The sequence below is a fragment of the Pseudoliparis swirei genome, chromosome 7, assembly GCF_029220125.1.
Source record: "Pseudoliparis swirei isolate HS2019 ecotype Mariana Trench chromosome 7, NWPU_hadal_v1, whole genome shotgun sequence".
In the NCBI taxonomy this organism is placed as follows: domain Eukaryota; kingdom Metazoa; phylum Chordata; class Actinopteri; order Perciformes; family Liparidae; genus Pseudoliparis; species Pseudoliparis swirei.
The window spans coordinates 25,857,701-25,871,692 of NC_079394.1; the positions used below are offsets into that span (position 1 = coordinate 25,857,701).

At 42.0% G+C, this 13,992-nt stretch overlaps 1 protein-coding gene and 1 pseudogene across 1 annotated transcript; both read right to left on the reverse strand.

Annotated features, from left to right (window-relative positions):
* Window positions 1-327: 327 nt before the first annotated feature.
* Window positions 328-4,009, reverse strand: ptger4a (prostaglandin E receptor 4 (subtype EP4) a). Its single transcript, XM_056418912.1, has 2 exons — window positions 3,218-4,009; window positions 328-2,232 (listed from the first exon to the last, which is right to left on the reverse strand). Exons 1-2 carry the CDS (start codon window positions 4,007-4,009, stop codon window positions 1,672-1,674), a joined length of 1,353 nt encoding a protein of 450 aa, XP_056274887.1. The 3' UTR covers window positions 328-1,671.
* Window positions 4,010-10,554: 6,545 nt separating this feature from the next.
* On the reverse strand, window positions 10,555-11,094 carry LOC130197082 (histone H1-like; annotated as a pseudogene).
* Between the last annotated feature and the right edge of the window lie 2,898 nt (window positions 11,095-13,992).

A 13,992-nucleotide genomic window follows, 5' to 3' on the forward strand; every position in this document is an offset into this window, starting at 1 on the left:
AGCTTAAACCAGAGTGCTAAACTTAGTTTATTGGACTCTAAACTGTGGAGAAGTCTGTTCTACTCGGGGGGGCATTTGTCTGTGCTAATTAATGGGGGTCTGAGATGATCTCACTAAACCTTGGCAGGAAAAAGAGAGTGTGGGAAACTTATTGTGAACTTCCGCTTTATGTTGACAGTATATGATGACATGCGAAAGGACACGTTTGCCGTGAAACAATGGCGTTGATGTTACATATTCTTCTTCCTAAAGATCTCAGTTATTACCGATCAACTTTTGCAAAGACAAAGTAATGTGTACGGAGATGAAAAGTGATACAACAGCAACTATATGTCCACATATTTAATTACACAATACAAAATAAAGTGCAAAGCTTCAAGACCAGATTAGAAAATAAATAAAAATACCTTGTTTGTCCAACTCTACCATTTACCAAATATCATTACAAACATGAGGGGACGTGATACCCAGCATTTATCCACATGAACAGGCAAGACAAAAGACAGCCAAGAATTTGATCCACGACATGAAGCAACAATCTGGAGCCGATTCAATAACAGGGAAAAGGAGACTGTGTGCTTCAAAGCTGCAGAAACTAAGACATGAAGCTCATTTGAGTGGAAAAGCTCAAACAAACAGAGGATCAAAAGTTCAGGCTGATATAAATATATATATATATATAGTAGTAGGACAGCAGCTCAACGTGTCAGTTGACTAACGAGACATTAAAGAGAGGAAATCATTGGAAAATAATGTGGCACAGAATAGGGTCACAGAAAGACAACATACTTCGGCAGTGTGGATAATCTCTTTAGAGTTGTGATTTATCGATTAAAACCTTCTCCTGGAGAAGAATCATTTTATTTTGAACATTTTGGACCACATCAGGGACACAGAACAGCTGTTTTCTCAAGCTGACAGGTGTGTTGAAATGTCTTCATATTAGTGCTCCTACTGATCCAACACCACATGTGCTGTGTTAATGCTGAGTGTTAATGACGGACACAAAGTTCTTATAATTTGAGTTACATGCGTGTGTATTCCAGGGACCAGGAACAAAAACGTTGCCGTTCACCACATAATAATACTGCACTGTAGATTACTCATGGAACTAACAAAACATGTCCCTCAAAAAGAGCTGGACAACAGAGGGGTTTCTCTCCAACAAAACCAATCCTTACAATGGCAGCACACATGCCAGTGATTACTCATAAAGATCACATTTAATACTGTTTTCATTTACCATATTGACCACAAAGCGAGTGACTCAATTATTCTAAATCTGGCCCCATTTACTTTACAGTCAGGGCTTTCCACACATGATTGGACACAGTAGCTGAAATGCGGAAGGAAGCTTTTCCATCACTTGACACTCGAGTCACGGAGAAGTGGGTCATCTCTGTTCGATCTATTTGGGGCAAAATGAAAAAATCTGCTCACACAGTCAGAGTTGCTGTTCACTTGAGGTAGCTGGGTGCCGAAACAGAGAACAGGACGCTCGCAGCACTTTAAGTTGTTCTTTCCTTCTCGCTTCATGTGCCCGACTTCACAAGAAGAGTCTGTTATTATTTGTATGTGCCTTCCCCTGTTTTTCAGAGATTTCAGAGTTCACTTTTGGACAAGTCAGTAGACTACCTCAGAGAGACGCGATGACTTTCTCCTTGTTCAGAGCTAAGTCAGCTCTGTGTCAGTGCTCAATGACACCTGAAGGGCGGGCTCCTTTGGGCATGGCGGAGCTGCACAGTCCCTGATGACAGTTGTCCCTTCTCTACTCTGAACCTCAACGCTGCCCTGCTCTAACGAATGAGAAGCCTGTGAGTTTCTGACGGATAAAGGTTGTGAAACAGAGAGTGCTTCTACTTTGTGGCAGGTTCCTTTGTACACTTCACTTCCCTCTGGTAGGTAGAGGAAGGTCTGGAAGCTGCTGGAGAAGTCTTGCATATAGGTGGAAGCCAGGGAGTGCGAGTCCCGATTCGAAAGGGCCGAGGAGAGCTGATGATTGTCTACGCAGTGGAAGCTCCCCTGCCTCCGTTGCCTTCGTGCTCCCATCTTGCAAAATATGTACTTGATTTTCTCAATGAGCTTGAGGAGAACAGCCTTCCGGAGCAAAATGTAGATCCAGGGGTCAAGAATGGGGTTAAATGAGGCGAAACGTATCGCTCGTAGATCAGGGTTTTTGTTGAGCCTCAGCTCCACAGGAGTCTTATACAGCTGGTTGAGGAACACCTGAGCCTGCAGAGGAAGAGTGAACACAGGCGGACAAGATGAGAGGAAGAGTGAATACAGGTGGATGAGAGGAAGAGTGAACACAGACGGACGAGATGAGAGGAAGAGTGAATACAGGTGGACGAGATGAGAGGAAGAGTGAATACAGGCGGACGAGATGAGAGGAAGAGTGAATACAGGTGGACGAGATGAGAGGAAGAGTGAACACGGACGAGATGAGAGGAAGAGTGAATACAGACGGACGAGATGAGGGGAAGAGTGAACACAGACGGACGAGATGAGAGGAAGAGTGAACACAGACGGACGAGATGAGAGGAAGAGTGAACACAGACGGACGAGATGAGAGGAAGTGTGAATACAGACGGACGAGATGAGGGGAAGAGTGAACACAGACGGACGAGATGAGGGGAAGAGTGAACACAGACGGACGAGATGAGAGGAAGAGTGAACACAGACGGACGAGATGAGGGGAAGAGTGAATACAGGCGGACGAGATGAGAGGAAGAGTGAATACAGACGGATGGGATGAGAGGAAGAGTGAATACAGGCGGACGAGATGAGAGGAAGAGTGAATACAGACGGACGGGATGAGAGGAAGAGTGAAATGCGCACTAATGAAAACACAGAGTAGTAAAAGAAAAAGAGTGGGAGAAAGTAAAAAAATACTAGTTGAATTATGTTTTCAGTTTTTCTCTAAACACCCACTTGAATTTAAGTCACATTCAATGTTAAAACAATTTAAAATATAAATCTTTCTGCGTAAAAAAGCCTCGATTAAAACGTGCATAATGGATAGAATGAACAAGAGTAGAGTAGTGGCATAAAAAAGGTTTATTAGGTGCAACAATGAATACATTCTGACTTCGCCTTCTAATCATCCACTTGAAGTTGGATTACAATGTATGACCCAATTGTTTTGTCTACTAAATAATGTGCGTAAAAGATCAGTGCGTAAAGGACAGAAATAGCCCACAGGGCGCAGATAACTTACCACAAGTGGAATGGAGCAGATGAGCACCACTACCGAAGTGCCTATAAGCAGAGTGACCATCTGAATCTCCGCGCCGGCCAGACGTCCAAAGCTGCGTCCTCTCCTCGGTGGGTCGACGCTGCGCCCGAGATCGGTTCCCAACGACGTCCTACGAACGAAGCGCCGGTGCATCCGGATCAAAGCCTCGCACACCAGCACGTTACAGACAACAGTGGCGAGAATAAGAAGAGAGCTGAACCCCGCGTAAATATATGAGTAGGTGGCGTCGCTGGTCTTGTTGCTCCTCCACTCTAGAAAACACCACGTTTGCGGGTATTGTTTCTTCACCTGTCCGAAGCCGACAATCGGCAGGGCGCAGAAAAGCGCGTTGGAGATGTAGATAGCCAGGAGAGTGAACCCCGCCAGTTTCTGGTCCACATAGTCATTGTAGAAGTATGCATGGTTTATAGCGATGTACCTCTCCACCGACATGGCGCAGATGATACTGAGCCCCGCCAGGGAGAAGAAAAGCAAGGTGAATCCAAAGTACTGGCACAGCGGGTCCTCTCCTGGCCACGAGCCCTTCACGTAAGTGGCGATGGTGACCGGACTGGCCAGCAGCGTGCCCAGCAGGTCCGTGACTGCCAGTCCGCACACCAGCGTGTAAAACGTGGTTTCCTTCTGCTCCTTGCGGGATTTACAAAGAACCACGATGGCGATGACATTCCCCACCACCCCGAAAATGAACATAATAGACGGGATGGTCGGGATGGTCGGGACCATGGTCCTCCCTGTCATCGACTGGTTGTTCATCGTTATCCTTCAAATGCAAGACGAGTGGAACTATTTATCTTAACACCAGTATGTTTTCAGTCCAGACCAGGAAACTTATCTGCACGTGGAAGAAACTGTTTCAACATTGTAAATGTCAGGGGGCGAAAATAAAGTTTGCACCTTAAAACCCACTTCTAAAAGAAGGTCTCCTCCTCCCTGCAGAGCATCGTGGCTGCTGCTGTCGTTAAAGCAACAAAGAGATCCTTAACAGAAGCACGTTTCACTCACCGGGACGGAGAGATAAAGGCAGCCGGCAGACACCAGTTGCTTCATTGGAATTAGGCTCTGCCTTCAAGTTTCGTGCAGGCTTCAGTCCCTCCCCTTCACTTCTCTCCACAGCCCTTGGGAATATGTTGTAACATCCATCACACAGAAGTTGACCTGAAAATACAACAAAATGTGGTTCAACACCACATTTTGTATTTTTTTTAAAGTCACAAAAGACACTGACAAGTGTGAAAGTGAGCAATTAAAAAGAGCACGTGATCACATTTATATTGTATTGTGTTTACATTATATTTTAAGCAATTGGTTGAGGCTTCTTGCGCAATGATGGTCGACAGTTTGATAATTTTACAGGCCAAACATGTGTTCTTTGTTAGAACAGAAACAAACCTTGTAATTATAATAGTGGCATAAAAAAGCAGGGTCAAACTTAAAAAATCTATAACGAGAGGTGAAAGAAGTATAAAGAGAATGTTGGAAATATGATATTAATTAAAAGATGATTCAAATTAGAGACACACCTGATACTTGCTGTATGTGAAGGTTATTCTAAAATGATTTGACCTACCAATCAAACTCATTGGTTATTAGGAGTGATTTTTATTTGCTCCATAATTAGAGATAATAATCATGTAACGTCAAACGCCTTATCCAGTGTTCCGGGTTGTTCTCTTATTCTGATTATTTGCCCAAATGCCATGCAAATCCATTCATAAACCTGGAACTATTCAGCTCAGTCCTGATGTTTCTGAGAAAAACTAAGTTGAAGAGCCTGTTTCTATGATCACGTTGTTCAACGGACATTTAATCAGGCCATTAAAATGCAGTCCTCTAACACATTGTGGTCTCAATATGGTAACAACATAATGTAGTGCCCATTAATTATGGGAGAAATATAAACACGCTGTCTCGCTGACAGGACGATGAGTATCTCTGACATGATGCTCATAGTCTGGTGACTTTAACTGAAAAACAAAACATGCATGATGCACTTTAAATAACTCAAATAGGTTCCGATTAAAACCCTCACATCACAGACATAGCTGGACTGTGACGGCTTTCCCGTTGGACTCTGACCTCTAGACCCCTGAGCCCACTGGACTGACCCTGTGCTCTTGGAAAACACACATGTTGTTGTCTTTGTTGACACTTTCTGCCATTTATTTAAACATGGAAAAGGAGGAAACCCTCTCTGATTAAGGGCGTATAATATAGCCCTAATTTCTTAAGCATGCAGAGCGTAGGTTGAATATACCATGATCGGCCTTAACGTGTCAACGTTATGTAATGTGTTTACGAGCCATGTGCGCACGGATAACATATGATTTCAGCCTCCTATTTCGGTATGTGTGTGTTTGGTTTCAATCCTCTCAATGTAAGTAGATTTGAAAGATTAGGCTTCACATGAATGTGCTTTTCCTGGATTTGTTTGTTGAAGATAACCTGCAGCGTGGTCACACCGAACAGACCGCCAGCACCACTGAGAGAATCAATTTCACCCGTAAATACACCGCCAGCCTTTGTTTTGTTGATTCACAATCACACAGCCGGTTTGGGCATTTGTTTTCCCGGTCGACTTTGTAGTTTAAAGAAAGTGAAGAAAAAACCACTTCCCAAACATGGATGTAATTCCTGTGCCAAACAATTAGCTCATTGTGGAACAGCACAGCATTCTTGGATCGTCTTTTGTTATTTTCTTATATCCTCAAAGCAGGTTCCAAGTTTCTCTCGTGATAGCTGTCATGGATTTGACTTTGTTTCTTGCAACCAGATGGACAATTAAACCAAGGGAGGAACATAGTTACAGGTAGACGTGGCATACTGGATTCACCACAACATTTAAGTGTATATTTGAGTGTATACCTCTGGACAATTTCCCCTGGAACAATGCATCCGTTTAACATTTGGGTCGAGCCCATGATTTATCGCCTGAGATCACCATTTGCCACAGAGCTTTTTGTTTAGAAAAACAACGGCTACCTGTCGAGTGATCCCTGTGGACATGTCCGGACACAGTCGGTCACTTGTGGGACAAAGGAAACTGTCTTCCAGGTTCTTAGACGCACCCACATATTTAATAACTGACTGTTTCTGACTCTGTGTGAGCACAATTTACATTCTTGTCAACTGTATTGTCTGCACGCTGATGGTTTAAACATTCACGATAATCACTGCGATTAATGAGTTTCAACAGTCTCACTCTAGGGTTATCATAATGTGTCCAAATATTTGAGCTCTTTCTCAACTATATTGGCTTAAAGGAATCGTGCAACATTTTAAAAGATACACGCTGCTTATTTTGCAGAGAGTCCGATTATAAGATTGTAGATGCCTGTGCAGTAGTCGGCTAGCTTAGCTTCCATGAAGACTGGAAACAGGCCTGGCTCTTTTCTAAAGGAACCAAACCTCATAGCAGCAGCTCACGAACAAACATGTTACATCTTGTTTCTTCACAAAACAATCCTGAATCACTCGGGACAGGAAGTTGCTGGTCCAGCGTTTATGCAAAGTCAAGCTGCTGGCTCCAGCGACATATTTACATAGTGAGGTCTCAATATTGAGCTATACTTTGCCAACATATCAATATCGTCATTAAAAAGTTTCCAAAGGCCCCAAAAAAATTAAATTAAATCTCTCTGTGTTTCATGTTGTAGTGAAAGAAACAAAGCAGGTTGCAAACGTGCTCATTCGCTAATGTATGAACGTATATACGCTAAAAAAAAGATATTTAAAAAATGAAAATGGTTTGCCAGTAAATTATATTGGTTAAAATATTTTTTAAACGGTTATTTAAGGTGGTTGCTTTGTGTGTAAAATACAAATGCTCGTCACCAGTACTCGTCATGAACCCTTATCATCAATACAGATCACATCTTTGTCCACATTGCTATTTTAGGGGTTGAACTGGTACTTTACATTCAACCAGTTTAACTCGTCCCCCCTCCTCACTTGAGTCAACGTCTTTGAGAAGAAGCCCAGCGGACGGTTTGTCGTCCTTGACGCTCTGCGGGGAAGTTTAGAGACCGCTTTCACGTGTTTATTCTGGTAGATTTGAGATAACATCCGTGTGCAATCTCCCACTCAGCAAAACAAAGAGAATCAGATGTAAACTGTTTGAACTGGCACAGAGTTTGACATGTGATGCCAACATGAAAACAGAAACACTCTCGTTTGCTTTCTGAAGTTATTCACAGCAGACATCTCATTGTGATGTCATTCATTCATTTAGGTTGCTCAGTCAGTCATCAAATGTCATCACATTCGATCTGTAACTCCTTGAAGATATAGATTCACCGCATGTAAATATGACTTTGAATGACCTGAGCATGAAACATCTAATGTCAACATCTCTTTTCGTACAGTCGTCACAAGTCATCAAACCCAGAGAGGACCGTTTACACTCGAGGCTTCAGGTCAAGAGCAGGCTCAGGCTCAGCCAAGTCAAAATGACAAAGGGCACTATATGCACGTTGCATTGAACATTAATCTTGACCCAATCATTTTGACTGAGCGATCAGGAGGAAGGTTTATCCCCAAAGATGCTGTGACTCACATGCTGGCAACAGGCAAACAGCAACTTAACGGGAAGTCGCTTCAAACGTGTTAATCCATCCAAACTGTTCAGATAGAACAGACTGAGAGCCTCTCCCTGATGCACAAGTGGACCATTTGTTACCTTCGCATTGAAAATGCGGAAGGTAATGTTTTGATCGCCGTGTATTTGTATGCGTGCGTGCGTGTTATTCGCAGAAGTCAAAAAGTATTAAACCGAATCGCATGGAATTTGGTGGGATGATTGGTTATTATCCGGGGACCATTTGATTAGATTATGGGATCGATCGGGTCAAAGGTCAAGGTCAAGGTCATGAAAAGGTCAAAATCTTCTTTGAATCGCATGAAATTTGGTGGGATGATTGGTTATTATCCGGGGACCATTTGATTAGATTTTGGGATCGATCGGGTCAAAGGTCAAGGTCAAGGTCATGAAAAGGTCAACATATAATTTTTACCATAGCGCGGTCAATTTTTATCCAATTGGCATGCAACTAATGCCAAAATGTTCATAATTCAATGCCCAATCTTGTGATATGTGAAGGTATGCACACGACACGGCATCTCATCTAATCGGCTCATTTATATTCTAACTACTGAATTTGTGACTTAGGTTTGGACACACTGGATTGAAATGCAGAAAAAACCAACAGCTCTGTTCAGATTGCTGACGTACATTATATGTCAGTAAGAAGGTTTTTTTAAATATCGTGACCCGCCGTCTCGGTGACATCCTTTTTAATCTATTCGGCCACGAGTGGTTGGTTTCGGTGTTGTTACTATAGCAACCGCTACTGGCAAAGGTCCTATAGTCCGTTAGTTTATCTGTTGCTTTGGATCTGTGACCGAGCAAATGTTGACGGATTCCTTTTATCGGCCTACATAGCCGCGTTGTCGCGTTATCTGGAGATACACCGTTGCTATAGCTGTTAATTGTGATTGTTTATTTGTTCATTTACTTTTTCTGCCACACACTTAGACGAGGACTGATTCCTGGTCACGGGGAAACGGTTAGAATTGTCTCACCTGCATGGGGAGGACCGACATGTTGTAATATTGTTTAATCATTGCTTATTTAGATTATATATGTTGATATATTCAAACAGCTTTTTCTTATGATAGTTTTAGTTTAGTTTAATTAATTGTTGTTGTTGTTTAAACATATTTAGTCTTTTGATTGTTCACTAATTGGGTAACACTATCGGCACTTGTGATTATATGTAGGAGTAGGCAGGTACAGGACCAGCATGCACCTGGGTAGGACTATGTTGTTGTTTTTTTACCTGCGTAGGAGAGGCAACGTTAGGAGCTCCTTTGTTCTTTTGTTTGTTTTCTTGTTTTGATTAGTTCAATAAATTATTTAAAAACTGAATCCTGAATGGACCGTGCTTTCTTTTGGCTAAACCACAAACCCACGGTGCGTCAGTGGCAGTTTGATTTGTGTTTGATTTTTGATTTATTGGACAAATGGCCACTACAATTAATTTTTTTTTCTTAAATGTTGGCAGATGCCTGCTTTTACCTCTATAATAGTTGATCATTTGTATAGTCTTGAAATGTTAAATATTTTAGTAATTCTGTTGATCTTAATCCCCTAATGAAAATGTGCTGTGAAAACCCCGTGATGAAACATTGTTAATGTGGATATTGGATCCTGAGTCATGTGGTGATTAGCGGAGAAGAAAATATGCAGAACTGATTAAACTGATTAATCATAAATCTCGCCGGCCGCCTAACCCTCAACACATGCAGCTACAATCTTAGAATTTAATTTCTCTTTGAGGACAAATCCAAACAAGCACATGTGATGCTTTGTTCTCTGGGAGCAATCGGCCTTGTCTTATCTTTTATCTGGTTGCTCCGGCTTTTATCAATGAAACCCCTGCTGGCAATTTCTCATCAGCAACCCCCACAATGTACGTCACGTAGCGCCAGAGGAAATGAGGACTACTTTTTTTCGGCTAGGTGTATTTTGCCGCAGGATTCACTTTTTATTTATGTGAACATTTTGATCATGGCAGTGTTGGTACGAGGAGACGGCTGTGATACGTCATCCTAACGCACTCAGACATGTGTTTTGGCCACTGAGCCTCAGCGTTGGGGTCAGAACTCTTTCACATGTCGTGGCATCGAGTGGTCAGAGGTTGAGAGAAATACTGGAAATGCCGGACAGCACCAGGGGCGTCGTTAGGCCCATTTTAGGGGGGGCTTCAGACTGTGACTGAACGAGCAAATTCAAAATACAATAAATAACTATTGACATCTCTCTATTTTTTGCATTAATATATATTATTATACTATTTTTTTCCCATTGAATGGTATATTTGACACTGAACTAGTTAATTTGTATCTCAGTGATTGTGTCCTAATGAGCATAAAATATCACGATGACCTTGAAATTCTGTCTCTTGTGTTATCATATACTGAATGCAAGCGAGTAGAATCACACTCTTTCTTATAGAAAGGGTTAGAATAGAATATACACTATTATTTATCCCCAAGGGGAAATTAGTTCTCTGCATTTAACCCATCCTTAGTTATTAAGGAGCAGTGGGCTGCTGTGATGCGCCCGGGAAGCAACTGGGGGTTCAGTGCCTTGCTCAAGGACACTTCGACTTGCAACTAATGGGGAGAGCGGGGATCGAACCCACAACCCTGCGGTTGCAGGACGGCCCTCTTACCCCACTGAGCTAAAGCCGCCCCAAATATAATTTTATAGGAGCGTTGTTGTCCAGCATGAGAGCAGCTCACTTCTTCTTGGGTGCTGCTTTCTTGGCTTTGGGCTTCACAGCCTTCTTGACGGGGGTCTTCCTGACTGTGGGGGCCTTCCTCGCCACCTTCTTGGGGCTCTTGGTGGGCTCTTTGCGGCCTTCTTTGGGCTCTTGGCCACTGCGGCTTTTTGGCGCTGCAGGCTTCTAGCCTTCTTTCGGGGGACTTTTTGCTTTGGCAGCTGCGGGTTTCTTGGCTGCGGGAGCGACTTTCTCCTGCTTGCTGATCTTGAAGGAGCCGGAGGCCCGTCCCCTGGTCTGGACCAGCGTCCCCTTGGTTACCAGGTTCTTGATGGCGGTCTTGACGCGGGACTTGTTCTTGTCCACATCGTATCCTCCGGCGGTCAGAGCCTTCTTGACGGCGGCAGCAGACACGCCGCTCCGCTCCTTGGAAGCGGCCACAGCTTTGACGATGAGCTCCGCCACGCTGGGACCAGCCTTCTTCGGCTTGGAAACCACCTTCTTCTTGGCTGCTGCTTTGGCCGGCGCGGCGGCTTGAGCTGGAGCTGATTCTGCCATTTTGTTTCGTTGATGCTCAGAAAACACGAGAGTGAGACTGACAGAAAGCGAATGGTTAACATTGATATCCAGGGCCACAAATAAAAATTGCCAAACATACCCTAACTTGCCACTCCCCTTTCTATGAATCCTACAAATACCCCTGGACAACAGGGGTATTTGAAAGAAATGTGTATTTGTTGTGGAAAGACAACTAAAGTTCCAGTTGACAGACACAGTTGCAAAGTGCAGAGTCATCACAAATGACCTGCAATGCAGTCACTGCAGTTCCTCTTAACGTGTCCGTTATTGTGCCAATATCCCATGACACGTCTTGCACTCGTCACCCGTGATGTTCTCCTTGAGATCATCATCGTCTTTACTAAAGGGATCAGTGAGTGAGGCTATGAGGAACATGTATTTAAACGGGGTTCCCATGAAGTTGTTGTACAAAGTACTTCATATTGAACGGACTCACCTTCAACTTCTGCAGCAGATACAATGAATTACACTAAAATAAGTGTTTAAAAAGATCAGAGTTACTATTACTGATGGAAACAGATTTAAATGTTGTTTGCTCAACACTACAAACTACAAAGTAACAGAAAGTGGGTTTTTTTGCTTACTTTTAATACTATGTATTACTTACTTTTAATGTCCTGTAGCTTCTCATTGTGTGTATTTTGTGTTCTTCTTTCCACATATACCATTGTAGTTGTAGTGTGTAGTGTCTCTTATCCTGGACTGTTTGTTATTGTTACCTTCGCATTGAAAATGTGGAAGGTTATGTTTTGATCGCCGTGTATTTATTTATTTGTATATGCGTGTTCCTCGCATAACAAAAAAAATATTAAACCGAATCACATGAAATTTGGTTGGGATGATTGGTTATTATCCGGGGACCATTTGTTTAGATTTTGGGATCGATCAGGTCAAAGATCAAGGTCATGAAAAGGTCAAAATCTTCTTTTTATCAAGTCAATTTTTATCCAATTGGCATGCAACTAATGCCAACATGTTCATAATTCAATGCCAATCTTGTGATATGCGAAGGTATGCGCTCTACCGAGCGCCCGTTCTAGTTTTATGTTTGTTATGGTCTGATAAGGGACTACAGATGCACATTAGATGAAGCTACAATCTGGAACAGTGCATCAAATGGGGACATTTGTGTTTTAACTGTACAGAAGATCATAATAATATTAAAGTACCCCCTCATTAATCTCGAAATAAGATGAGTTTATAGTTGTATGAGTTGGAATTTTGTGGTAAATGTTATTAAATTGAAAAAACGCTGTATTATTATATACTAATATAGCAACTGATGATGACAGAATAACAAATTAATCAGACGGCAAATAAATCCAATTTCTAATTACCGCTGCTCACCGGCTTAATGTATTACTGTTTAATATGTGAGCAATACACATGTCAGGACTCATGAAAGCCACGAACACCGTCAACACAAACAGACGGATAAATGAAACACGATTAGTTTTCACTTATCTCTTTGAAATGTGAAACATGAAGCAGCTGACGTTGATGAATAATGAAATATTAATAAACCCGTTTCTCTGGAGCCAAGAGCAACACGAGCAGCAGCATCGTGTTATGTAACCTGTAACCTGCAGAGCAGCAACAGCGGCTCAGATATAAATCACACAAATCTAATATAAAAACAGAATTATGTTGAGTGAGAGGAAAGGAGAGGGGGGAAAGAAAAAGATGGTTTAGTAAAAAAGGATTACAAATGTGCAAAATCTGTCATTTAGAAGGAAGTAATATCGAGAGTGGATAGTATACTTTAAACATTAGAGGACGTGCCGGCTTTACTGTGACGTCTCTCACCAGCTGAAGTGCCTTTATTCTCTGGTTGAGATCAACTGTTTTTGAACTACAGCAGGTGTTCTGTATCCAGACTCGACATGTCTAATGCATCCCCTCTTCTTTTCCACATTTTGTAATATTTACACATGTAACACACCACAAACCACTCCATGAAACACACTCTCTCTCTCTCACACACACACACACACACACAGAGGTCTTTAAACCCCCTTAAAAGGCTCTGGGCATCAGACAACCACTGATGTGGATGTCCAACTTCCTGACTTTCCACTCATCGTGTTAGCACACCTGTTGGACTCTTGTTCAAACAGCCGCATTGACGGACACTAAAACAAACACTTGCGTTACTTTTAAACCGGTGGATTTTAGTTGAGTTTGAGGACAAAGGATGACGAATTACTCTTTTTATTTAATGTATTTTCTTACTGCGAATTAAAGCTAATTTTATTGTCTACATATTTTACACAGAGGGAGATGAGAAGAGGCCTGTGGAGGGATGCTGCTATTAGATGAAAGCTTTCATGTAAGGAGACTGAGGAGACGATAGTGGCCCTTTTCCTTTTGATAATTACACTTTAGGTTTCAATAAAGACGTAAAGACTTAAATACAATGCTGCGAAACATCCATGGAAAAAAAATCTGTAAACAATGTAAACAAGGAGTCACTGGAGCATCACACATATTAGCTTTAGGTCAAACTATACACTACCGTTCAAAAGTTTGGGGTCATCCAAACAATTTCGTGTCTTCCATGAAAACTCACTTTTATTTATCAAATGAATTGAAAATTTAATAGAAAATATAGTCAAGACATTGACAAGGTTAGAAATAATGATTAATATTTGAAGTATTAATTTTGTTCTTCAAACTTCAAGCTCAAAGGAAGGCCAGTTGTATGGCTTATATCACCAGCATAACTGTTTTCAGCTGTGCTAACATAATTGCGCAAGAGTTTTCTTATCAGATATTAGTCTTCTAAGGCGATTAGCAAACACAATGTACCATTAGAACACTGGAGTGATCGTTGATGGAAATGGGCCTCTATACACCTATGGAGATATTTCATTAGAA

What these genes read in the sequence shown, in the direction of transcription:
- ptger4a (XM_056418912.1), bottom strand. Translation starts at nt 4,009, where the DNA reads ATGAACAACCAGTCGATGACAGGGAGGACCATGGTCCCGACCATCCCG. An exon ending in TCTGCTCCATTCCACTTGTG is followed by an intron (nt 2,233 to 3,217) that starts GTAAGTTATCTG and finishes CTTCCTCTGCAG; the next exon opens with GCTCAGGTGTTCCTCAACCA.